This window comes from Tursiops truncatus, chromosome 21, assembly GCF_011762595.2.
Source record: "Tursiops truncatus isolate mTurTru1 chromosome 21, mTurTru1.mat.Y, whole genome shotgun sequence".
In the NCBI taxonomy this organism is placed as follows: domain Eukaryota; kingdom Metazoa; phylum Chordata; class Mammalia; order Artiodactyla; family Delphinidae; genus Tursiops; species Tursiops truncatus.
This window is the reverse complement of record NC_047054.1, coordinates 30,615,176-30,640,702: the sequence shown is the minus strand read 5'-3', so window position 1 is coordinate 30,640,702 and position 25,527 is coordinate 30,615,176. Positions and strand designations below refer to the sequence as shown.

At 37.8% G+C, this 25,527-nt stretch overlaps 1 protein-coding gene across 1 annotated transcript in view; it reads left to right on the top strand.

Moving 5' to 3' along the window:
• Window positions 1–25,527, top strand: part of LOC101326121 (A disintegrin and metallopeptidase domain 3-like) — a 112,945-nt gene that overhangs the window by 68,421 nt on the left and 18,997 nt on the right. The window contains 5 exon segments of the mRNA XM_033848745.2: window positions 11,493–11,509; window positions 11,511–11,589; window positions 14,329–14,524; window positions 15,014–15,104; window positions 16,862–17,054. Of these exon segments, the coding sequence (XP_033704636.1) occupies window positions 11,493–11,509; window positions 11,511–11,589; window positions 14,329–14,524; window positions 15,014–15,104; window positions 16,862–17,054 (576 nt within the window).

The following is a 25,527-nucleotide window of genomic DNA, read 5'->3' as shown; positions in this document are numbered from 1 at the left end:
TTTATTTTAAAGTCTATTTTGTCTGATATGAGAATTGCTACTCCAGCTTTCTTTTGGTTTCCATTTACATGAAATACCTTTTTCCATCCCCTTACTTTCAGTCTGTATGTGTCTCTAGGTCTGAAGTGTGTCTCTTGTAGACAGCAAATATATGCGTCTTGTTTTTGTATCCATTTAGCCAATCTGTGTCTTTTGGTGGGAGCATTTAGTTCATTTACATTTAAGGTAATTATCGATATGTATGTTCCCATTCCCATTTTCTTAATTGTTTTGGGTTCGTTATTGTAGGTCTTTTCCTTCTTTTGTGTTTCTTGCCTAGAGAATTTCCTTTAGCAGTTGTTGTAGAGCTGGTTTGGTGGTGCTGAACTCTCTCAGCTTTTGCTTGTCTGTAAAGGTTTTAATTTCTCCATCAAATCTGAATGAGATCCTTGCTGGGTAGCGTAATCTTGGTTGCAGGTTTTTCTCCTTCATCACTTTCAATATGTCCTGCCACTCCCTTCTGGCTTGCAGAGTTTCTGCTGAAAGATCAGCTGTTAACCTTATGGGGATTCCCTTGTGTGTTATTTGTTGTTTTTCCCTTGCTGCTTTTAATATGCTTTCTTTGTATTTAATTTTTGACAGTTTGATTAATATGTGTCTTGGCGTATTTCTCCTTGTATTTATCCTGTATGGGACTCTCTGTGCTTCCTGGACTTGATTAACTATTTCCTTTCCCATATTAGGAAAGTTTTCAACTATAATCTCTTCAAATATTTTCTAGTCCCTTTCTTTTTCTCTTCTTCTTCTGGAACCCCTATAATTCGAATGTTGGTGCGTTTAATGTTGTCCCAGAGGTCTCTGAGACTGTCCTCAGTTCTTTTCATTCTTTTTTCTTTATTCTGCTCTGCATTAGTTATTTCCACTATTTTATCTTCCAGGTCACTTATCCGTTCTTCTGCCTCAGTTATTCTGCTATTGATCCCATCTAGAGTATTTTTCATTTCATTTATTGTGTTGTTCATCATTGTTTGTTTCATCTTTAGTTCTTCTAGGTCCTTGTTAAATGTTTCTTGCATTTTGGCTATTCTATTTCCAAGATTTTGGATCATCTTTACTATCATTATTCTGAATTCTTTTTCAGGTAGACTGCCTATTTCCTCTTTATTTGTTAGGTCTGGTGGGTTTTTATCTTGCTCCTTCATCTGCTGTGTGTTTTTCTGTGTTCTCATTTTGCTTATCTTACTGTGTTTGGGGTCTCCTTTTTGCAGGCTGCAGGTTTGTAGTTCCCGTTGTTTTTGGTGTCTGTCCCCAGTGACTAAGGTTGGTTCAGTGGGTTGTGTAGGCTTCCTGGTGGAGGGTACTAGTGCCTGTGTTCTGGTGGATGAGGCTGGATCTTGTCTTTTTGGTGGGCAGGTCCACGTCTGGTGGTGTGTTTTGGGGTGTCTGTAGACTTATTATGATTTTGGGCAGCCTCTCTGCTAATGGGTGGGGTTGTGTTCCTGTCTTGCTAGTTGTTTGGCATAGGATGTCCAGCACTGTAGCTTGCTGGTCATGGAGTGAAGCTGGGTGCTGGCGTTGAGATGGAGATATCTGGGAGATTTTCGCCATTTGATATTATGTGCAGCTGGGAGGCCTCTTGTGGACCAGTGTCCTGAAGTTGGCTCTCTCACCTCAGAGGCACAGCACTAACTCCTGGCTGCAGCACCAAGAGCCTTTCATCCACAGGACTCCTTAATTTGGGATGATTCGTTGTCTATTCATGTATTCCACAGATGCAGGGTTCATCAAGTTGATTGTGGAGCTTTAATCCGCTGCTTCTGAGGCAGCTGGGAGAGATTTCCCTTTCTCTTCATTGTTCTCACAGCTCCCAGGGGCTCAGCTTTGGATTTGGCCCCGCCTGTGCGTGTAGGTCGCTGGAGGGCGTCTATTTTTTGCTCAGACAGGACGGGGTTAAAGGAGCCGCTGATTCGGAGGCTCTGGCTCACTCATGCCGGGGGTCGGGGCGGGGGGTTGGGTAGGGAGGGTCTCGGAGTGAGGGGCGGGCCTGCGGCAGCAGAGGCCAGCATGACATTGCGCCAGCCTGAGGCGTGCCGTGCGTTCTCCCGGGTAATTTGTCCCTGGATCCCAGGACCCTGGCAGTGGTGGGCTGCACAGGCTCCCCAGAAGGGAGGTGTGGAGAGTGACCTGTGTTCGCACACAGGCTTCTTGGTGGTTGGCAGCAGCGGCCTTAGCATCTCATGTCTGTCTCTGGGGTCCGCGCTTTTAGCTGCGGCTGGCGCCCGTCTCTGGAGCTCCTTTAAGCAGCGTTCTTAATCCCCTCTCCTCGAGCACCAGGAAATAAAGAGGGAAGAAAAAGTCTCTTGCCTCTTCGGCAGGTCCAGACTTTTCCCCGGACTCCCTCCCGGCCAGCCGCGGTGCACTAACGCCCTGCAGGCTGTGTTCACGTCGCCAACCCCAGCCCTCTCCCTGAACTCCGACTGAAGCCAGAGCCTCAGCTCCCAGCCCCGCCCGCCCCGGCGGTTGAGCAGACAAGCCTCTCGGCTGGTGAGTGCCGGTCGGCCCTGATCCTCTGCGCTGGAATCTCCGCTTTGCCCTCCGCACCGCTGTTGCTGTGCTCTCCAACACGGCTTCGAAGCTCCCCCACTCCGCCACCCGCAGTCTCCGCCCGCGAAGGGGCTTCCTAGTGTGTGGAAACTTTTCCTCCTTCACAGCTCCCTCCCAGAGGTGCAGGTACCGTCCCTATTCTTTTGTCTCTGTTTATTTTTTTCTGTTGCCCTAACCAGGTACTTGGGGGGTTTCTTGCCTTTTGGGAGGTCTGAGGTCTTCTGCCAGCGTTCAGTAGGTGTTCTGTAGGAGGTGTTCCACGTGTAGATGTATTTCTGGTGTATCTGTGGGGAGGAAGGTGATCTCCGCGTCTTACTCTTCTGCCATCTTCCCGGAAGTCCCATCAACTTTTGAATGTAGCTATATTCCAATTGTTTTCATTGCTTTTAGTATTGAGTTTATGAAAATTTCAGTTTATTTATGCATTATTTGTGAAATGAAAACTTAAGTTTATCTCAATTTATGACTGTAAAGACTCATTTATTTATGAATTTTCTTGCACATGTTTCCTGCTGCACATGTGCCTGCGTTTCACTAGGGTGTATGTGTACCGACAAGTGAATGTGCTGTGTCATGAGGTATACATGTATATATAACTCTGAGGATATCTTACTTACTTTGGGTTTTCCTATGGTTGAATGGTCTTTTCATGTCTTTTACACATTTGTCTGTCATTTCATTCACATTCAGTTGTATGAATTATCAGGAATTTATCACCAATATGCTGGAAGGCTAGGATGTATGCTGATTCTTCAGTAAACTAAGTTTTTTCGGCATGAGACAAGTCTTACAGAGAGGACCTTCAGTGACCTAGTAGTTTAGGTAAAGGAGTAGGTGGGCTGTTTCTGTTTCTTATGGGTGTACAGCTTCCTGTTTGTGGACTTTACCAGTGTCAGAGGCCAATCTGTTTATAGTGGAACTTTGCCAGGAAAAGCTCTTCACTGAACCATGGGATAAAGTTCATTAGTTCCAAATTCCAGGAGCCAGTGGATATCAGGAAATTTAGGGCCATTGGATGAAATCAGCTGTGTAAGTGATCAGAGATGCCTGCGGTTGTAGGGGGTCCTAATCAGTTACAGTGCCCAGTGGCCAGGGTTTTTTTCCCTTTTATCCTGGACTGCTTTCAATGATTCTTCTGGCTGAGCTCCACCTACCCCCACTGAAATGTAACTGCTTGTTTAGTAAGTCAGTATAGATGGATTATTTGGATTGTAGAGTCTGTCTTTAGTCATATATGCTTAAATAGCATGGGATGCAAATTTTCTCAGTTGCAGACCATTCTAAAAGTGTTATGATTTTGACAGAATACCTATACATTCAATAATATTTCACACTGGTATAATAATATTTCAGATTTGGTATAATCCTGAGATGACATATTATTGTGGGGAGGAGAGTAAAGCGGTGCTCCAAGTCTTGCCTAATGAAATTGAAATGAACTCCGTCAGCTTCCCAGAATGGAAGTTTTTACTGCTAGTGAAAAGTACTAGCAGTATCCAGTGCTATATGCTAAAGGCCAGTAGTGGCAAAAATTATTTTAATTATTGTTGATTTGTTAATCACTCTGGGAACAATGGTTTCCACTTCCGTTTAAACCTCAGTACTTTAATATAAGACTCTAATTACCTGTGACTTCCTCTAGCCAGACAGTACTTTTTTTTTCTCATTTGCAACATTTTACAACCTTGAAACGCTTTAGGAGTATAGGCAGTTCTTAGTTTATCACCAACATACATCACGTCTGAGACCTGAGAACAAATTTATCCAATGATAAAGACTAACAAAAGAACAAAAATATATAAAAGGCGTAAAACAAAGTAATGGCCAGGGTAGTTCATTGTTTAATAAGCTCAGACATACACATTTGCAGAAAATGTAACTGGCTCTAAAGTTACTTGTAGCTGCTTGTGCGTGATGTGGACCGCAGAATGTCCATGGCCTGCCCCAGCTAATCGCACAGTACTGAGTATCCTTGGCTTTCAAGGTGGCACCATTGTCTGACTAGATGTGTAAATATTATCCATTTAGGAGTACTTGATTAGTATGATTCATGTCTGCTGTGCAGAGGAATTGCTGTGTCATATCTGGAAAGGTGTCTATTGCAGTCAATGTCAAACAATACCCTCGAGAGGAGATTAGGGGCTAACACTGTATTTGTGAGGACTGGCCATGTCCATTGCCCTGGGCTGTGTGCCCTGGATTTCCTTTTCTCACTTGACTGTAACTGGTAGAAAAGACACATTTGCCTGTCTTCCTCGGTCCCAAGCGCTGGAACCACTAGGTCTTGTTTTGGAGCCCAGTCTTGGATTATAAGTGGATTGCAAGTGTCTCAGAACACATAGATGTGTTATAAATTGTTTTCAATATCTAAACTTGCAAGCTGATTTTGATCTTTTGGGTCTAGTGAGATACTGAAGAAAGATTTTACTACAATTTCCACCACCACACACCAAGTGCCTTCGGTCTGTAACTGCATCATACCTGGAACTGCCATTGCTATTGGAGCCACTGCCATGTTTAGCTTATATAAGCCACCTTTTACTGGCCAGGCAGGGCTGTTAAAAGATGACAGATTTTCTTGAGTATCCCTGCATATGCTGTCTCCTCGATCAAGACAGTGATCTTCTGACCAGCTCCCTTTCCCCTTCCTATTCCTTTCTCCCCCTCTCCTTACCACTGTATCTTGTGCCGCTTCACAATAACAATCTAGATAGGCCAGGATAGCTATGTGGCTTCCAGTCATATACTCATCCCTACTTCCACTGTCTTAATCGTAGCATTTCCACATTGAGAGCGTCCCTTAAAATCAAGAGAACTGTTACATTTTTGTAGAATATCTATCCCCATCATCTATTCAGCATAAATCTATTATTTATGACTTTGGGTATGTGTTAGCCCTAAAGAACCCACCAGAAATGTATGTGATTTGAGAGCATTTCCAAATCTAGTAAGAATATTCTTTCAATCTCACCCCTGGGGACTTCCTGGTACTATAATGGCCTGTGCTCAGGATAGATGAAAGGCTTGACAACTTGGTTACCATCACTTCTCCAATCCATCTTGACCAGTATATATGGCTTTCATTTCATGTGGATGAAACCCTTTATTCTTATCCTGTTGATTGTTGAAGGAGGTAAGATCTGTGTACAGAGTGGGTACCAAACATTTGGGGTGAATGCCAATCGAGTGGTATCACGTCAGACAGGATAGTCTGCCAATAGTAAATATATGGTGTCCAGGAATAATTCCTGCTCACAGCCCAAACCTTAGGGTACCATGCCTATTCTGTAGCCCAGTAGTGAGAGAGACTCTCTCCGAAGGGCAGACAAACAATTTCCACATTAGATTCTCTCTGGCCTAATATCCATGTCTACATGAACATAGGACTCAGACTTGAACCATTGATTTTTCTGTCCCTTGGCCTGCAGGAAATTACATTTAGCTTTTGCCAAGGTGTCCATTCTGGGTAGTTTTATTGCCCAGTTCCTAAATAGTTTTTCAAAGATTATTCCTGCGATACAAGAGTACGTTCAGTTGTCTCTGATAGCCTGTTTGCACTGTGTGGATGAACTGATTAATCTGATTTGGGTCACTATTTCATCATCTGGGCACTCTCAAGTCTTCATTTAAAATCCAAGATGGAGTCACAGTGGACCTAAGGGAAGAGGTAGCTTGCCCCACTGGATTTCAAGGGTATGTATTGGAAAATGAGAATTCATCTTGGATAGGCCACTGTTTTATTATAGCTGTAAAGACTGTTAAAAGAAACAGGGTCATCCCTGGTGGCACAGCGGTTGAGAATCTGCCTGCCAATGCAGGGGACACGGGCTCGAGCCCTGGTCTGGGAAGATCCCACATGCCGCGGAGCAACTGGGCCCGTGAGCCACAACTACTGAGCCTGCGCGTCTGGAGCCTGTGCTCCACAACAAGAGAGACCGCGACAGTGAGAGGCCCGCACACCGCGATGAAGAGTGGCCCCCACTTGCCGCAACTAGAGAAAGCCCTCGCACAGAAACGAAGACCCAACACAGCACAAATAAATAAATTAATTAATGAATTAAAAACAAACAAAAACGAAAACAAGACACCAGGCCCCAAATGGAGTCCCTTATGCTAAACCTCACATCACCAAACTGAGAGATTTACCTTAACTACACTTTTGGCTCTTCCAGAAATGGAATCTTAAACCAGTCAATCAAGAATCATCTGGCCAGCACTAGTTAGGTAATCTGCCTGATAGACCCCTGCCATCCCCTAAAGGAAAGTAACTTTGCAATAATCAGCCCACCTTTTTGCCAGTATAACTTCCTTGTTCCCACTCCCTTCTGCCTATAAAAGTCTTCCATATTTTACAGCTCTTAAGCGTTTCTTTCTTTTTTTTTTTTTTTTTTACTTTTTTTTTCTTTTCTGGCCATGCCGTGTGGCATGCAGGATCTTAGTCCCCTGACCAGGGATCAAACCCGTGCCCCCTGCAGTGGAAGTGCAGAGTCTTAACCACTGGACCACCAGGGAAGTCCCGTGGAGCTTCTTTCTAACTGTTAAATTGGATGCTGCCCATTTTGAATCAGTTTTTGCTCAAATAAACTCTTAAAAGTTTTAATATGCCTCAGGTTATCTTTTAACAAGACCTACTGCAGTAAGCCCCGATAGGTCTTTACATTCTCTTTCTCCACATCCATGTCATTAGACAGTGTGTTCATTGACCAGTGGTGCTTAGAGCATGAGGTTGGTTCTGAAAGTGGCTGTGTGACTTTGAAGCCTTCATATCCAGCAGAACTTACATCGATCCATAATATGCTATTTGGATGAGACTTTATGACTTCATCAGGCTTTTGCCTACGCACATCTCTAATTTCTTTCTTTTCTTACTCATTGTAAGAACATATCTCAGTAAATTTTGGAGTGACTAAACCGGTCTTGATCACCAGGACTTTTCTATCTATAGTTATGGCCACCAGCAGAAGGGAAATAGTTTTTATTTTCTTGAAAGTATAGGTGGGTGAACAGCAAGCCCAATAAACTTTGTTTCGTGTCGCAAGACCATCAGTTCCCACTGATGGAACCTTTCAGGAGTCTCAACAACAGTGGTCAAAAACCATTTGCCCTCACTGTCACTGAAGACTTTACTGAACAAGTCTGCTTCTGCATATCATACCTGGCCAGATGATCCATGCGACCTATCTGCCTTTATATCCACAAAGGCATTGTGACCTTGTCTTTTCTTGTCTGCACAGAGACTCATGATGTGTCTAGGTGGCCTTCATTATACTTATTTATATTTTCTTTCTGACTTGCTGAGTTTTTGAATTTGAGTGATGCTATACCTGATTAAATGTGGAAAATATGTAGAACGTTTACATTACCACAGACAGTTTTCCCTTACCTCATCCAAGCCAATCCCATAAATATCTAAACTTCTAATTTCTGTCACAACACATTCATTGTACTATTAAGTTTATAACAAAGTGTCAAAATGCTTTCCAAAATGGTTGTAATATTGTGCATTCCATCCATCTATGTATAACAGTGGCGGTTGTTCTGAATCCTCACCACTTTTGTTACTGCCAGTCTTTTTCATTTTAGTCATTTCAGTTTGTGCTGGTATCTCATTGCAGTTTTAGTTTGTATTTTCCTGATGACTAATTATATGGGACAGTATTTCATGTGATTATTGGGCATTCATATGTTTCCTTTTTAAAATGTCTGTTCAACTATTTTACAAAGTTTAATGGGGTTGTTTGTCTTTTTATTATATACTTACAGGAATTCTTAATATAAACTATACACAAGCCTTTGCCAGGTTTTCTCCCAGTATGTGGCTTAGCTTTGTGTTTTCTTAATGACATCTTTCAAAGAGTCAAAGTTTTTAATTTGATGAAGTCCAGTTTATAATTTTCTTCTTTGATATATTATGCTACTTGTAGCCTATCTATCCTAAATTTATGAAGCTTCCTTGTAAATGTTCTTCTAGAAGTCTACAAATTTTAGTTTTTATGTGTATGATCCATTTTGAGTAATTTGTAGCACTTTGCAAGTTAAGGATCAAGGTATGTTTTTCTCAAGGTATTCAATTGTTGAAGAGACTGTCCTTCTCCCATTGAATTCCCTTGGTACATTTACTGAAAAACCATTCATGACATACTTTGTGTTCCAATAATCTACGTATCTATCCAGTACCAGGTCTCCTTATCCTAATGCACAAAATCAGGTAAAATGTATCTTCATGTTTAGTTTCTTCTTTCTCAAGATAGATTTGGCTATTTTAGGTCTTTATATTTCTATGTAAAATTTTAAATCAACTTTTCTATTTCTACCCACCCCCTAAAAAAAAAAACTCTTGAAATTTTTTAAAAAATCTAAAGATGAATTTATGGAGAATTGAATAGTATACATAATGTGATTTTCAAACCATGAACAGGGTATATTGTTCCATTTATTTAGGTGTCTGTAATTACTTAAATTTAACCCTAAGTAGTTCATGTTTTTTAATATTATTGTAAATTGCATATTTTTTTTAAAAAAATTCAATTTTCAGTGCATTTTGCAAGTATATAGAAATAAAATTAAATAATGAAAGTTGTTGATTCCTCCTGTAGTCAGCTTAGCATTACTTTGAATGACTGGTTTATATTTTGGAAAATACCTGCAAAATGCCTAAGTCAAAATTATCAAATAACCAATAAATATCTGAAAAAGAGTATGCTCATGGTGTTTATTCCAGAAATAGAGAAATGTTTCAGTATTTTTCAACATATATCATTAAAGTAACAGATAAAAATTACAAGATATTAAATATTGAAGAAACATTTGATAAAATGTTTGGACAGCTAGGAGTAAAAGAATGTTCTTTGATTTCTCAAATTTCTCAATGATAAACCACAGTTACCTATGTTACAAAGCCCTCGCTTCCAGTCCCATGATGGAATTCCATTTTTAAACTACATGTCATAAAAGGCCAATTTCTAAGCCTGGTATTTAGTCTAGGTTTCCATTATACATTGAGTATTGTCCAGATATGTTTTGCACTGTAGTAGGCTTTCTCTTTGATTCTAGGTGTTAGAGATTTCCCTTTCACGTCATTGATTTTTGTTTTATTTTCCCCAATGTTAATGTTTACTATGTGTTTAATCTTCCATCTTCACTAAATTCTCTTGATAGTTTTCATTAAAATATTTATATTGTGAAGCATAACACATTCTTCTTAATAATGAAACATGAAAATTAAAAAAGAAAGAATATCATCTGATTCCTGTAAATATTACAAGGTGTTATATAGTAATAGAATTTGGGATATACTTTAATAATATGCAGTTGATGTAATTGAAGACATTATATTTAATTTTATATAGGACATTATATGAGTATCCAGGTATAATAAAATATCAGGAATAAATTATTATTCTATAAACACAACTGATAATTTAATTTTTGGGGAAAAGATACATTATTATAGTTGCTTTTACAATATACTATTCAAAATATTTAATGTCAAATAAAAATACATATACACACATATATGTATATATATAACAAAACTTTTACACACACACTGTACCTTCACATATTTACTGGGGTTAGGGTGGAGGAAAGTTTTATACATAAACTTTTAGAACAAATCCCAAAGAAAGTTGGCAGTTGTCAGATTTCACAATATCATAATAACAACAAATTTTTTTAAAAAACTGCCAAAATAGAAATAAATTGTCATGACAAATTGTAAAACACTGTAAAGTATATTAGTGGCTAGGAGTTAACATCATTAATATAAAAGTGCTTACAAATAAAGGAAATAAACAGAAGATTACTTCAACAAAAAGTATGCATAAAAGTATAAATCAGATTGTGCAGATATGTAAAATGTTCAGCACATTAATAATAAAACTAATAAAATTGAAACAGATATAAACACTTAGTAATTTGTGCCTATACACTTTACTTATTTTATTATTTTTTATTTTTTTAAATTTTTATTTCGATAGGCCAAGAAGAGTCTTTTTTTTTTTTTTACATCTTTATTGGAGTATAATTGCTTTACAATGGTGTGTTAGTTTCTGCTTTATAACAAAGTGAATCAGTTATACATACACATATGTTTCCATATCTCTTCCCTCTTGTGTCTCCCTCCCTCCCACCCCTCTAGATGGTCACAAAGCACTGAGCTGATCTCCCTGTGCTATGTGGCTGCTTCCCACTAGCTATCTATTTTACGTTTGGTAGTGTAGTAGTGTATATATGTTCCATGCCACTCTTTCACTTTGTCACAGCTTTACTTATTTTAAAATATTATCAGTCTTGTTTAACATCACTCTTACACTGAATAGATAACTATATAGAAGGAAGGAAATAGTGTATATTATGAAGAGCCTTTAATATTTTTAAATTCTTTGACCTAATAACTTCTAGAATCAATCTTTCATATACAATCTTAGAGCTAAAAAAATGACAAAAAATTTCTTTGAAATGTCATTTACAACATAATATGCTGTTGTAATTTAGAAACCTCTATTTTGTCACATCCAAAAATTATTGTATATTCACAGAATGATATCTTGAAGAGACTTGATAAGTTGGGTAACTACTTACGATGTAGTAAGTGAAAAAAAATCTCAAAATTTACAATTCCTATATTTATGAACACAAAGATTAAAATAAATTACATTACATTTTTAACAGTTCAAATTCTTGAGCATGGAATTGTGAATAATTTCATTGCCATCTTTTTTTCTATATCAAAATATATTATGTTCAGATATATATATTAAGTGGTGTTAAAAATAGATACAGAAGTAAAAATTATACTGTGATTGTAATTAACTTAGAGACATACTTTAGTATATTATGACAATAAATAAAATGATTTATTTGATTGAAAATTCCTTTTTCTTAAATTGATTGCATTTGCTTTTTAGCAATGCTCTCATAAAAAGCTGTGATGCTGTAACATGTTCTCTGATTGGAGATGCAGAGTGTGGTACAGGACCATGCTGTGACAGAAAAAGTTGTCAGGTAAGTTTTCAAAATATTGCCTTATTTTCTTTCATGAAATTTTTGCGTTCTTGTGGGTGCATTTTGTAGCTTTTTTTTCCCGCTTTTATTTTTACTCATGTTTCAAATTATATTACTTTATGTACTCGATTCATACACAGTTAATTTCAGAACTGAGAGAAGGTCCTTAGATCTTTTTCAACCTCTTTCGTAGTGCTGCCTCTTACTGTATTGTTTCAATTTCTGCTCAAGACCCATCCTCTTATTGCATTTAAGAACAATTCCAGATAATTTGGGTGCTATGAGTTCCTCTTGGTCGTGCCTGAATGTAGCTCTTCATGATTGAACGACTTATGACAAAATTATGAATAAGCCACCCAACACACACTTGACATGCAATATTTGAATAAACAGACAATAAAAATAAAAATGCCTCATTTTGAAAGTAGCAGAAAAGGAATCCGTATAAAATAGTCAGCAATATGTAGCATATCTAATAGTGAAGATTAGCTTTGGCAAGACCCTGGAAGTGACTGACTGAACCCTTGACTTCCCTTGGGAAGTTTTCCGTTCAACTTTCCTTCATAGCCACACCTGATAGGAGGCAGGGTAAAATCTCTTTTCTAGGGATTGCTACATCTTAGCGACTCACCTTTTTTGTGTCACTTTCAGGGGTCTATGACAAACATAAAGACTGAGTAATGAGAGCTTTTGCTGCCATTTGTTTTTTCTCTGTCCATGAAATCTCTCCTGACATCATTTTACTTTGCTCTATGCGCGTTCTTTTTCACCCGGTGGGCTAGTTTTTAAAGTCAATGGTCATTTGTTTCAAGGCACATGAATGTAGAGGCCAGCCTAGGGTTTCCACTTCTTAGCAATAAACCTTGCTGCCTTTTCCTTCACCAGAGCTCTCATCTTAGTCTTTGTCTCCAAATCACTGGAACTGAGCAGTCAGACTTTTCTAAACAGTCCATTGCCCTCTGCCTACATCTCAAAGGATAATTCTTTACAACAGAGGTAATTGCTACATTTGGTCGAATGAAAATTCATAGTATAAGTTACTAGGGAGGGCTTCAGGGTAACAGCTAAATGTCCTATGTTAGTTCACATTAATTTTATTATGTATTATAGCATAGAATTTGGCTTTTGCTGTCATTTAAAGGCTGACATGTGCCTTACACTCTGCTCTCTTACAGGTGGCCATAAGCTTCAACGGCTTTCTATTTTCTTCTCTGTCCACTTCCAGTTAGGCTAGTTTCCACTGACTTTTGTCTGCAATTTAGTGATCTGATCCAGTTTTTTTCTTATAAATTTTCATTTTAGACGGACACAAGTCCAAGTGCAAAGACATGGAAGACCAATAGTTTAACCAGCTGTTTTTTGACACATAACAGTGATTAATGTGTTTTTAGCCAGTACCCAGACATTCCTATAGGAAATTTAAGAAACTGTGATTGGTACTGCATAACACCAGTTATTATGGGTCAGTTGTATCTTGATCAACAGCCAAGCAAAGAATAACAAACACTTATGAAGCTTAAGTAAGGCAAGAGTCTAGCTTTGTGCTCAGGTGAATCTTTGTTTGGAACAGGAGCAACAGGATTCTTATTCTACATCTGTTGGATATCCTTGCCTTTTTGTCGGCAGTTCTCAAACACGCTTTTCCTGTAGGCAGTACAGATAGCTCATTGAAGTTCCTGGCTTTTCTAGTCCAGAGTGTGTGATGTTTCAGAAGAGCAGAGGGGTCCTCTGTTTCCCAACATCCATCTCCACCCCTGGTAGAGGCAGAAACCCTGACCCACCACTACGTTCTAAGTTAAATTCCCACCACTGTGTCTAGGGAGAAGGGTTCCGATTATCATCCTGCGTCAGCAGCAGTTTCATGTCAGCTATAAACTCCTCATGGTGGAAGTGGAGTTAGTCCTGAAAGGAAAATTACTTGAAATGCAAAAAGAATAAAGATGTCCATTAAGAAACATTTTAGAAACATGGCAAAGACTGGCATCTGAGTTAGTTAAAACATCTCAGGAGTGCAACTAACTAGTCCCCAAGAATCAAAAGCTGGAAAACAAATACACGTAGTTTTATATCAAATATTTTCTATTTATCTTGAAGTAAATATTCAGGATAACCAGAGCATTTTAACTATGAGAACTTTCACCAGAGCCATTGTTTTCAATTGAAGTGCAAATCACACAATAAAGAATTAACCGTTTTCAAGTGAACAATTCAGTAGCATTTAGTGCGTTCACAATGTGGTGCAACCACCTCGACCTGGGTCTATAGCAGGTTCCTCATCCGAACAGGAGACCCCGACCCATTACGCACTTGCCTTCCTTTCTCCCTTCCCCTCAGTCCCTGGCAACCAGCCATCTGCATTCTGCCTCTAGGGATTTACCTACTCTGGACATTTCATATAGGTAGAACCATACAATGTATGACCTTTGTGTCTGGTTTTCTTCACTAAATACAGTGTTCTGAAGTTTCAGTCACCTTGTAGCATAAACCAGGACTCTATTCCTTTATGTGGCTGAACGTATTCCATTGTCCATAGGACAATTTGTTTATCCATTGATGAACATTTGGCTTCTTTCTCATCTATTCCAGCAGAACTTTTAAGTAAATTCATAATTTAACTTTAAATACTTACAAATGTATTAATAATGGAAATGATAGTTACAAATACAATCCTCCTATTTAAATTTGTATATTTTGTTTTACTACTTTAAAAACAAATATTTGGTTTTCTTTGTCTCACAGATAGCTGAAAGAGGACATGTATGTAGGAAAAGCACGGATATGTGTGATTTTCCAGAATTTTGCAATGGGATAGCTGAGTTTTGTGTACCTGATATGAAATCTGCTGATTTAGAACTGTGCAATAATAAGACTGCCTTTTGCTATCAAGGAGTATGCCAAGATACAGATAAACAGTGTGCGGAGTTGTTTGGAAAATGTAATGGTTGTATTTTCTTCTGAGGTTTATATTTAAGCTATATTTGTTTCTTATGTCAGTAATGCACCCTATAGCCATAATAATAATTATTGCTTAAATCTAAATTTGGAGATAAAACTGCAAAACAAAGCATCTTTGACCTATGTCAGGAGGTAAAGTAGATCTAGTGAGTACGAGACAAAAAGAATAGGATATTAGTCAAGTTTCAGGTGATTGGTGGAAATGGAGTAGACTACTAGAATTACAGATAAGTGAGCAAATGATTGTTTTACTTCTTAATCGTTTCTGGACGATCATAACAATTTTATTCTCGAGTAGGTAGTTTTTAGTCAAGTGTTTCTCCTTCATATGTAGCCAGTAGATGGCACCAAATATTTATAGTAGCTGACACTGCCTGGGCTTCGTTGTCTCAATGCCTTTGTATAAATTTACCATGCTTTTAATTTTTTTTTTAAGATGGGTAATTAAAAACTTTATTTATATTTTCAGTTTCGAAGGGGGCTTCTGCTCTATGTTCACAAGAAGTGAATATGCATACAGATGACTTTGGAAACTGTTATGGTCGTTTTTGTAATTATCGGTGCGTATTTTGAAAAATATACATTTTCCAAATGCACTGGGTGTGTATGTGTGTGTACTGCAAAGAATCACTTAATACAAATGAGAGATGAATATAGTATATAAAGATAAATTTATATGGTGCACTTCGTAAGATGGTGTATGTTCTTTTTTTAAAATTTCTTTTAACATCTTTATTGGAGTATAATTGCTTTACAATGGTGTGTTAGTTTCTGCTTTAAAACAAAATGAATCAGCTATACATATATCCCCATATATCCTCCCTCTTGCATCTCCCTCCCATCCTCCCTATCCCACCCCTTTAGGTGGTCACAAAGCACCGAGCTGATCTCCCTATGCTATGCAGCTGCTTCCCACTACCTATTTTACATTTGGTAGTGTATATATGTCCATGCCACTCGCTCACTTCGTCCCAGCTTACCCATTCACCTCCCCGTGTCCTCAAGTCCATTCTATACATCTGCATCTTTATTCCTGTCCTGCCCCTAGGGTCTTCAGAACCATTTTTTTTTTTTTTTTAGATTCCATACATATGTGTTAGCATGCGGTATTTGTTTTTCTCTTTCTGACTTACTTCACTCTGTATGACAGACTCTAGGTCCATCCACCTCACTACAAATAACTCAGTTTCATTCCTTTTTATGGCTGAGTAATATTCCATTGTATATATGTGCCACATCTTCTTTATCCATTCATCCGATGATGGGCACTTAGGTTGTTTCCATCTCCGGGCTATTGTAAATAGAGCTGCAATGAACATTTTGGTACATGACTCTTTTTGAATTTTGGTTTTCTCAGGGTATATGCCCAGTAGTGGGATTGCTGGGTCATATGGTAGTTCTATTTTTAGTTTTTTAAGGAACCTCCATACTGTTCTCCATAGTGGCTGTATCAATTTACATTCCCACCAACAGTGCAAGAGGGTTCCCTTTTCTCCACACTCTCTCCAGCATTTATTGTTTGTAGATTTTTTGCAGATGGCCACTTTGACTGGTGTGAGGTGATATTGTCACCTTATTTTTGATAAAGGAGGCAAGAATATACAATGGAGAAAAGACAGCCTCTTCAATAAGTGGTGCTGGAAAAACTGGACAGCTACATGTAAAAGAGTGAAATTAGAACACTCCCTAACATCATACACAAAAATAAACTCAAAATGGATTAAAGACCTAAATGTAAGGCCAGGCACTATAAAGTTCTTAGAGGAAAACATAGGCAGAACACTCTATGACATAAATCGCAGCAAGATCCTTTTTGACCCACCTCCTAGAGAAATGGAAATAAAAACAAAAATAAACAAATGGGACCTAATGAAACTTAAAAGCTTTTCCACAGCAAAGGAAAACATAAGACAAAAAGAGAACCCTCTGAATGGGAGGAAATATTTGCAAACGAAGCAACTGACAAAGGATTAATCTCCACAATTTACAAGCAGCTCATGCAGCTCAATATCAAAAAAACAAATAACCCAATCCAAAAATGGGCAGAAGACCTAAATAGACATTTCTCCAAAGAAGATATACAGATTGCCAACAAACACATGAAAGGATGCTCAACATCACTAATCATTAGAGAAATGCAGATCGAAACTACAGTGAGGTATCACCTCACACCAGTAAGATGGTGTATGTTCTGAATAGCTTTGGTGTTATGCTCTGAATAACATTGTGAATTATCCTCATGTTTTGAACTGTTATTTAAACAATATATTGTGTCGCTAAGTGACATATGGGTAATTTTTTCTGTGTTATATTACAGGGATATCTATTGTGGAAAGTTAGTTTGTCTCTGGACACGTACAGAAGTAGTGCCATTTAAAAATTTTGATACTCAATATACTTTCCTTGGAGGCATTGTGTGTCTAAGTGCACATCTAAGAAATTCGACACCAGTAACCTTCCGAGATGATTATACCTATGTAAAGAGTGGCACCATGTGTGGTCCAAATAAGGTAAACACAAATTCTTCGTGATTCTATATGTGGTGTGTGAGCGTCTTAGTGTCTGTGTATGTGTGTTTGTGTATGAGAGAGAGAGAGAGGGCACTTAAGATTTTTAATTTGTAATTGTTACCAATTTTGGTTACTGCGTCATGATCTTAAGCCTTAAAGGTCAAAATTTCTATTGATCAAAGGAACACTTGCTTTACTTTTTGTCATTTTTCATTATGAATTTTACTGTAGATATTTAAAGTTGTGTACTCACACTTGAGTATCTTACTTAACCTCTTTGTTAGGCCAGCATCTGTTCTGCAATAATTTGTGTAAAACAAGGAAGAGAAAAGAATCAAATAATACACCCCAAAAGCAGGTCAGAAAATCCTGAATAATAAGAACAACAAAGAGAATTAATTTGATTGTAATAAAACTAAAATATTGATTTGCTCATTAGCGTACTTCCCTAATTCTTTTTCCAAAAGCACAATATACTTGTTAACAATTTGCCCTTTCTCAAGACACAAGAATAAAACAGAGTTTAAGCTTTGTTTGTTTTTCTTTTTGTTAAACATTTGAAGAAACATAATAGATGATTTTAAACTAGTACCATTGAAAATTTAGTTGACTAATGTAAAACAGTACACAATTATCTCACATTTAAATTTAAATAATTTAAATGGAGGTATAATATTTTAAGGAAAGAAAAAATAAGAGAAAAATGGAAGTGAATAGTAAACTTATCTCAGAATGGGAAGAGATATTCTCACATAAAAATAATGAAGTAATCACAAAGTAACATACTGGTGCTGACTACATTATAAAGTAATATGTCATCCCTTTGAAGATCATTTAAAATTAAGTGCCACAAAAACAGAAATATAGATCAATGGAACAGGATATAAAGCCCAGAGATAAACCCACTCACATATGGTCACCTTATTTTTGACAAAGGAGGCAAGAATATACAGTGGAGAAGAGACAGCCTCTTCAATGAGTGGTGCTGGGAAAACTGGACAGCTACATGTAAAAGAATGAAATTAGAACACTCCCTAACACCATACACAAAAATAAACTCAAAATGGATTAAACACTTAAATGTAAGGCCAGACACTATAGAACTCTTAGAGGAAAACATAGAACACTCTATGACATAAATCACAGCAAGATCCTTTTTGACCCACCTCCTAGAGAAATGGAAATAAAAACAAAAATAAACAAATGGGATCTAATGAAACTTAAAAGCTTTTGCCCAGCAAAGGAGAACATAAACAAGACGAAAAGACAACCCTCCAAATGGGAGAAAATATTTGCAAATGAAGCAATTGACAAAGGATTAATCTCCAAAATATACAAGCAGCTCATGCAGCTCAATATCAAAAAAACAACCCAATCCAAAAATGGACAGAAGACCTAAATAGACATTTCTCCAAAGAAGATATACAGATTGTCAACAAACACATGAAAGGATGCTCAACATCACTAATCATTAGAGAAATGCAAATCAAAGCTACAATGAGGTATCACCTCACACCAGTCAGAATGGCCATCATCAAAAAGTCTACAAACAGGACTTCCCTGGTGGCCCAGTGGTTGAGAGTCCGCCTGCCGATGCAGGAGATGCGGGTTCGTGCCCCGGTCTGGGAGGATTCCACATTGCCGCGGAGCGGCTGGGCCCATGAGCCATGGCCACCGAGCCTGCGTGTCTGGAGCCTGTGCTCCGCAACGGGAGAGGCCACAGCAGTGAGAGGCCCGTGTACTGCAAAAAAAAAAAAAAAAAATGTCTACAAACAATAAATGCTGGAGAGGGTGTGGAGAAAAGGGAACCTTCTTGCACTGTTGGTGGGAATGTAAATTGATACAGCCACTATGGAGAACAGTACGGAGGTTCCTTAAAAAACTAAAAATAGAACTACCATACCACGCAGCAATCCCACTACTGGGCATATACCTTGAGAAAACCATAATTCCAAAAGAGTCATGTAGAAAAGTGTTCACTGCAGCTCTATTTACAATAGCCAGGACATGGAAGCAACCTAAGTATCCATCGACAGATGAATGGATAAAGAAGATGTGGCACATATACACAATGGAATAGTACTCAGCCATACAAACAAATGAAATTGAGTTATTTGTAGTGAGGTGGATGGACCTTGAGTTTGTCATACAGAGTGAAGTAAGTCAGAAAGAGAAAAACAAATACCGCATGCTAACACATATATATGGAATCTAAAAAAAAAAAAAAGGTTCTGAGGACCCTAGGGGCAGGACAGGAATAAAGACGCAGATGTAGAGAATGGACTTGAGGACACAGGGAGGGTAAGCTGGGACGAAGTGAGCGAGTGGCATGGACATATATACACTACCAAATGTGAAATAGATAGGTAGTAGGAAGCAGCTGCATAGCACAGAGAGATCATCTAGGTGCTTTGTGACCACCTAGAGACATGGGATAGGGAGCTTGGGAGGGAGACGCAAGAGGGAGGAGATATGGGGATATATGTATATGTATAGCTGATTCACTTTGTTATACAGCAGAAACTAACCCACCATTGTAAAGCAATTATACTCCAATAAAGAAGTTAAAAACTGCCTATGTATACATGTTTTAGATCTAAATATGTAAAGGAAAGAAAGAAATGGAGTACCATATAATTTAGATAGTAATTATTTTTAGAAGGAGGGAAAAGACTGATTAAGGAGGAACTGGGAGGATGCCGTCTTGGGTAATAGCAGAGGTCCTTTTGTTTTTTCAGTGAGGGTTGAGTAAATGAATTTTTGTTAAAACCATTGAGCTTTCCACTTTTAGCTTGCAATTTTTCCGTGTGAGTACCGTATTTCACAATGGAAATGGTTCAAAAATCTAAATTGCTAAACAATAACCAGTCATTTGTAAACAAATGGATTTAACTCCATAAGCTTCTTTCATTGTATTTAATTTGTTTCAGATTTTCAAAATGTTTGTCTTTTAAAATTTTAATAGTAATGCAACATATATTCATGTAAATAAATCAAAAAACAAGTTAAAAAAAAGGTACACTTGGAAAATAATATCACTGTAAACAAAAACAAAGTGCCAAAATGTTTACTAAACTATAGCAAAGTAAATAAATAAATTTATTAACTAATTTAATCATTCATTAATTAGAAAAAAAGCACTCTAATGGCTTCTATACGTGGCATAACACCAAAAAAATAATTTTGTCTTTGCCCCTGGTTTCTGGCACAAAGATCCTAAACCCCTTGGAATTTCCTGATTGATAAGAATTTTTTTGTTGTTATTCATAATGAGCCCCTTCTGATCAAACCGAATTTATGCTAATGGAGTAACAGGGTGGGGCATCTAGATGGCTTCAGGATCGTGCTGGTTACCAGAAAGACCAACTGATTAGAGGGACGGAACTTTTAGTTCTACTCACAACTTCCACTAAGGAGAGTCGCGTGGCTGGAGATTGAACTCTGGAGAAACTTGGAACACTGAGATCAGGGAGCTTCTAAGTTGGTGAAATAAAAATGAATATCCAACAGTCGTGTTCGTCCAGTCAGTTAGGAATTGAAAATAATAATTGATGGTGAGAAGCACAACTTATTATCATCCTAAACCAAGTATAAATTTGCACATACTTTCTGGAAAGTGATTTAGAAATGTGTAAGAATTCAAATATATTATCACATCTTTTTGTCTATTTTTGAAATTTATTACTATTTGTTACTATATTTTTCTATATTATTGAAATATAACATGATACTAGCTTCACATGTACATCATAATGATTCATACTTGTATATATTTCAAAATGGTCACCACAAGTCTAATTAATATGTCACCATATGTAGCTATAATTTTTTTCTTATGATTAGAAATTTCAGATTTACTGTCTTACCAAGTTTCAAATACAGAGAACAGTATTAGTAACTGTAATTACCATACTGTACCATACATCCCCATGACTTATTTATTTTTATAACTTGAAGTTTGTGCCTAACCTCCCAAATCCCACCCCTGGCAACCACCAATCTGTACTCTGTATCTGTGAGCTTGGGTTGTTTTGTTTTTATTCTTCTTAGGATTCCACATATAAGTCAGATTATACAGTATTTATATTTCTCTGTCTGACTTACTTCATTTAGCATAACGCCCTCAAGGTCCATACAGGCTGTCACAGCTAGCAAGATTTCATTTTTTTATGGCAGAAAAATATTCCATTGTGTATATATACTATATTTTTGTATATATACTATATTTTCTTTATTCATCCACTGGTGGACACTTTAGTTGCTTCTGCATCTTGGCTATTATAAGTAATGCTTAAATGAACATTAAGATGCAGATATATTTTTGAGTTAGTGTTTCCATTTTCTTCAGATAAATACCTACAAGTGGAATTGCTGGGTCAGGTGGTAGTTCCATTTTTAACTTTTTGACAAACCTCTATACTGTTTTTCATAGTGGCTACACCAATTTACATTCCCACAAACAGGAACAAGTGTTCTCTTTACTCCAGTTCTAAGCCAACACTTATTATTCCTTGTCTTTATGATAATAGCCATTCTAATATCCTAGAAGAATAAGAGAAAGAACTTAAGGATGGAAAAGTATTTGAGGAAATAATGCCTGGAAGGTTTTCAGAAGGCATAAACCACAGATGCAAGAAGCTGCAAGTGCATGATATAGAATGAACTCAGTGAAATCCAGTAAGATACAGCATAATAAAATTTCTGAAAACTAACGACAAAGAAAACTAATCTTAGAATTAGTGAGAGTGAAGCAGCATCTTATATACTGCATAAACACAATTACACTAACATTTGGAATAAAACCATATGGGCACTAGACATACAAATACTAATAGAAAATTGCTACGCTAGGTAACTAGCCTTCTATCATCCCACATAACATTTAAATTCAGCAAATGTCCTGTTGAAAAATGAGTCATTTATTTAAAAGACCTCTGCTTTCTCACACCAGCCCTGTTTGACCACTAAAAGCATTACAGTTTATCCATTTCTCCTGCAAGATTCTCTGCCTGGGAAAGTCCAGTCATTAGCCCATGCCCAACTGGGCAATGTCCCCATGGAAGGAAAAGGAAAGAGAAAGGCGGAGGACGGGAAAGAAAGGGAAGGGAAGGAAAAACAAGGACTTTGACTTTTCCTGCTTGGTCTGGAGGAGCTTTAAGCTGGCAGTGACTTTTTGATCCCACACCATTTTTTTTTTTTTTTTTGCGGTACGCGGGCCTCTCACTGTTGTGGCCTCTTCTGTTGCGGAGCACAGGCTCTGGACGCGCAGGCTCAGCGGCCATGGCTCACGGGCCCAGCCGCTCCGCGGCATGTGGGATCTTCCCAGACCGGGGCCCGAACCCGTGTCCCCTGCATTGGCAGGCAGACTCTTAACCACTGCGCCACCAGGGAAGCCCTATCCCACACCACTTTTAATAAAAATTCTAATTGGCAGCTCTCTCTATGCAATTGAAGTTTGACACATTGTTACCACGGAGTAGGTTCTTGTCTCATCACAGGAAGAATTCAGAGACAAGATAGGGAAGTCAAGAAAGCAAAGCAAGGATTTATGTAAGCAATAGTATGCGCTCAAGGGGAGAGCGGGCAGGCTCAGGTGAGTAGCTGCCCTGAGTTTTATGGCAAGTCAGTTATGTGGGGCGTAGAAATGAAGGGGTGGAATTCTCACTGGGGAGGGAGGGGTTTAGGGTCAAAGTTCCCTGATTTTTATCCCAGCTCCACCTTCCCGAGGGTAGGAGGGATTTTTGTCCTTATTTAGCCTTGATTGGAAGTGTCATGGAGTCAGTGCATGATGGGAACTTCTTATCTGCAAGGTAATTTTATTGTAATGAGGGCCTAATGACAACAGGTTGCATTGAGATGCCAGAGATTCCTGCTTTTTCCCACCTTTCTTTGTCTGCTTTCAGGACATTTCTCACCCCCAAAATGTGTGGTTTCCTGTCTGTCTGGAGGTTTCTGCTTTTCTTTTGTCTGACTGTGGGCTCCCGCTGTTTACAAGATGTATGGTGTCCTGCCATTTGGCCTGTGTCCCCCCACCCCGCTCTAATAATATGACAGTCTCTGTTTTGGAAGCTGGCTTTTAGGCCGTGGTACTTCCAGTCGTTTAATCGGATAGTGCCAATTCTGGAGGACAGACCACTGGACAAGCCCGAATTCTGTAGTCACCATTAATTCAATTGCTTTATGAAACAAAATACTCTTCTAAATTGTCTCCCTTGGGATAAAGTGTTGTGTTGACTGTGTTCTGTAACTGAGAGAAGTGGGGAGGTGAGTAGCGGATACTGAGAGCTAACTAGCTCTGTGGTTTTGGGCGCAGACTTCCATTGATAGTTCCACATTTTAGCCACCCTTTCCCATCTTGCCCTTTCAGCTCTTCTTCCTGTTTTTCCTTAGGACTCTGAGGCTGCAGCTCCTCTAAAGCAGTGTAAGGCTGATCAACTAGGCTCTCCCCTTCGCCACTGTGTTCCCTGTGGTTGCTTTCTCACTTCATGTCACCCAACAGTGACCTTCATTTTATTTCAAAATCCCAGGAAGTCCTTTACTCTCTCCTCTTCTAATTGTCTCTTTCTGATTTTCCTTTACTCTCATTTATTGGGAAAAGGGGGGCTATTGTGAGTGCCAACTCTGTGAATTTGAGGCTATTGTCTGTGAATTTGAATTGGAATCATTCTCTGGTTATTTTAAAAAGTCATCAAGGATATACTTTATGTTCATTTGTTATTCTACAGTGTTCAGTTGTTTTCAGACAGGTTAGATAGAAAAGGCTTCTTTACCACATTCTCACCAAATGTGGGTCCTTTGTAAAAATCAGTCTATCAATTGATAGATAAGAAAAGAGAGAAAAAGAGATTTTATTTCTTATCTATCAAAATAAAGAAGAGTATGTCTTCCTTGTCAATTATAATAAAAATTATAAATGTTATACTCCTAAATTTAATACTGTAATATATTAAGTGAATAATATATTACATGAAGATAGGCATTATTCCAGCAATGCAAGTTTGCTCAATATTGGTTGTGATAGAAGACGTCTTTGAATTGTTTATTTAGAAGACAGAACAGGAGTTTATCAAACTGATTGTAGCTCATATAAGTAGGTGAGGGGTATTGAGCATATCTTCTTAACATAATCATTTCAAACTTGAAGAAAATGTCTGGGGCATGTAATTGTCCAAAAAATAGTTAAGCTAATCAATGACTGAATAAATGAAATTAACTGTCTCTTCCTTACCCATTCTTATGCACAGAACTGTATGAAAACATGCTTGCATAACCCAAGATTTTCTCCTCAGGAAATAATTTTTTAGTTATATCAAGGATTTTTTTTTTAACTGTGATGTGATTTCTTCTGGGACACTATTAGTGTTTCTTTTTTAAAGAGGGAAATCTTATGTGTTAGTTAATATTCAAAACACTGTCCCAACCACTGACCAAGGCTAAGTATTTTCATAGTATCTTTTGCTTTTCCTGTCATTACAAAAGAGCCAGCTACAAATCGATCTCTTTAGTTGAAAGAAATTATATCAGAAGCATGGTTCTTAACTTTTCCTGGCTTATTTTTCTCCTAAAAACAAGCCAGGGAAGTATGACTGGTATTACCTCAATGACAATGTTAAGAACACTAGAATGAAAATAGTTTTGTGGACAGGTAATTCTGGTTTGTCCAACATTTTGTTATCCTTGTTGGCTTTATCAGAGCACTTTCAGTTAGTGAACAAGCTGATATTTGTTCTTTCCTTAATTAGCAATGGTGATAGAAAATAATGATATTTTTAGACTATTCATCAGATAGGGGGTATTCTACCAGATACTTAAGAAAATCTATCAGATAGTAGATTCTCCCGAAGATAGTCAAATTAAATTGAAATTTGGATAGACAAATATTAACATAGAGTCTACATAGAAATCAGGTTGAATAAATAAATAAATAAGATAATATCCTATATTTAGTGAGCATTTACTGTGTGCCAAACACCGCTTTTGTTCCTTTATCCGTAACAAGCTATTTCACCTTCATAACCTTGCAATAGTTATAATTATTATTCCAGATTCAAAGATGGATAAACTGAGGTAAAGAAGATTAAATAAATTTCTCAAGGTCACCTTTCCTAATGCAAAAGATAACAGATATGGTCATTAAAGTTGGGAAAAAAATGTAAAAATGACAGGAACACTGGTATTGGGCTCTGTGAGTAAAGTAGTTCTTGTACTGAATATTGGCTCTGTCAGTCAGTGGTGGTGTGACCTTAAAAGTATACATTTAATTCTCATCAAATATAAAATGAGGATGAAAATATCTCCTTCACAGGGTCAATATGAGTATATATTATAAAAATACATAGAAAGTGCAAAGACAGATCCTAGCTCATTACCAACAGTCAATACAAGTTGGCTGTTTTTGTACTTATGCCAATTAATATCGGTAAATGCACAGTTCTGCTCCCTCAAGGGAAAAAATGGTTTCTGATTCTCAAAA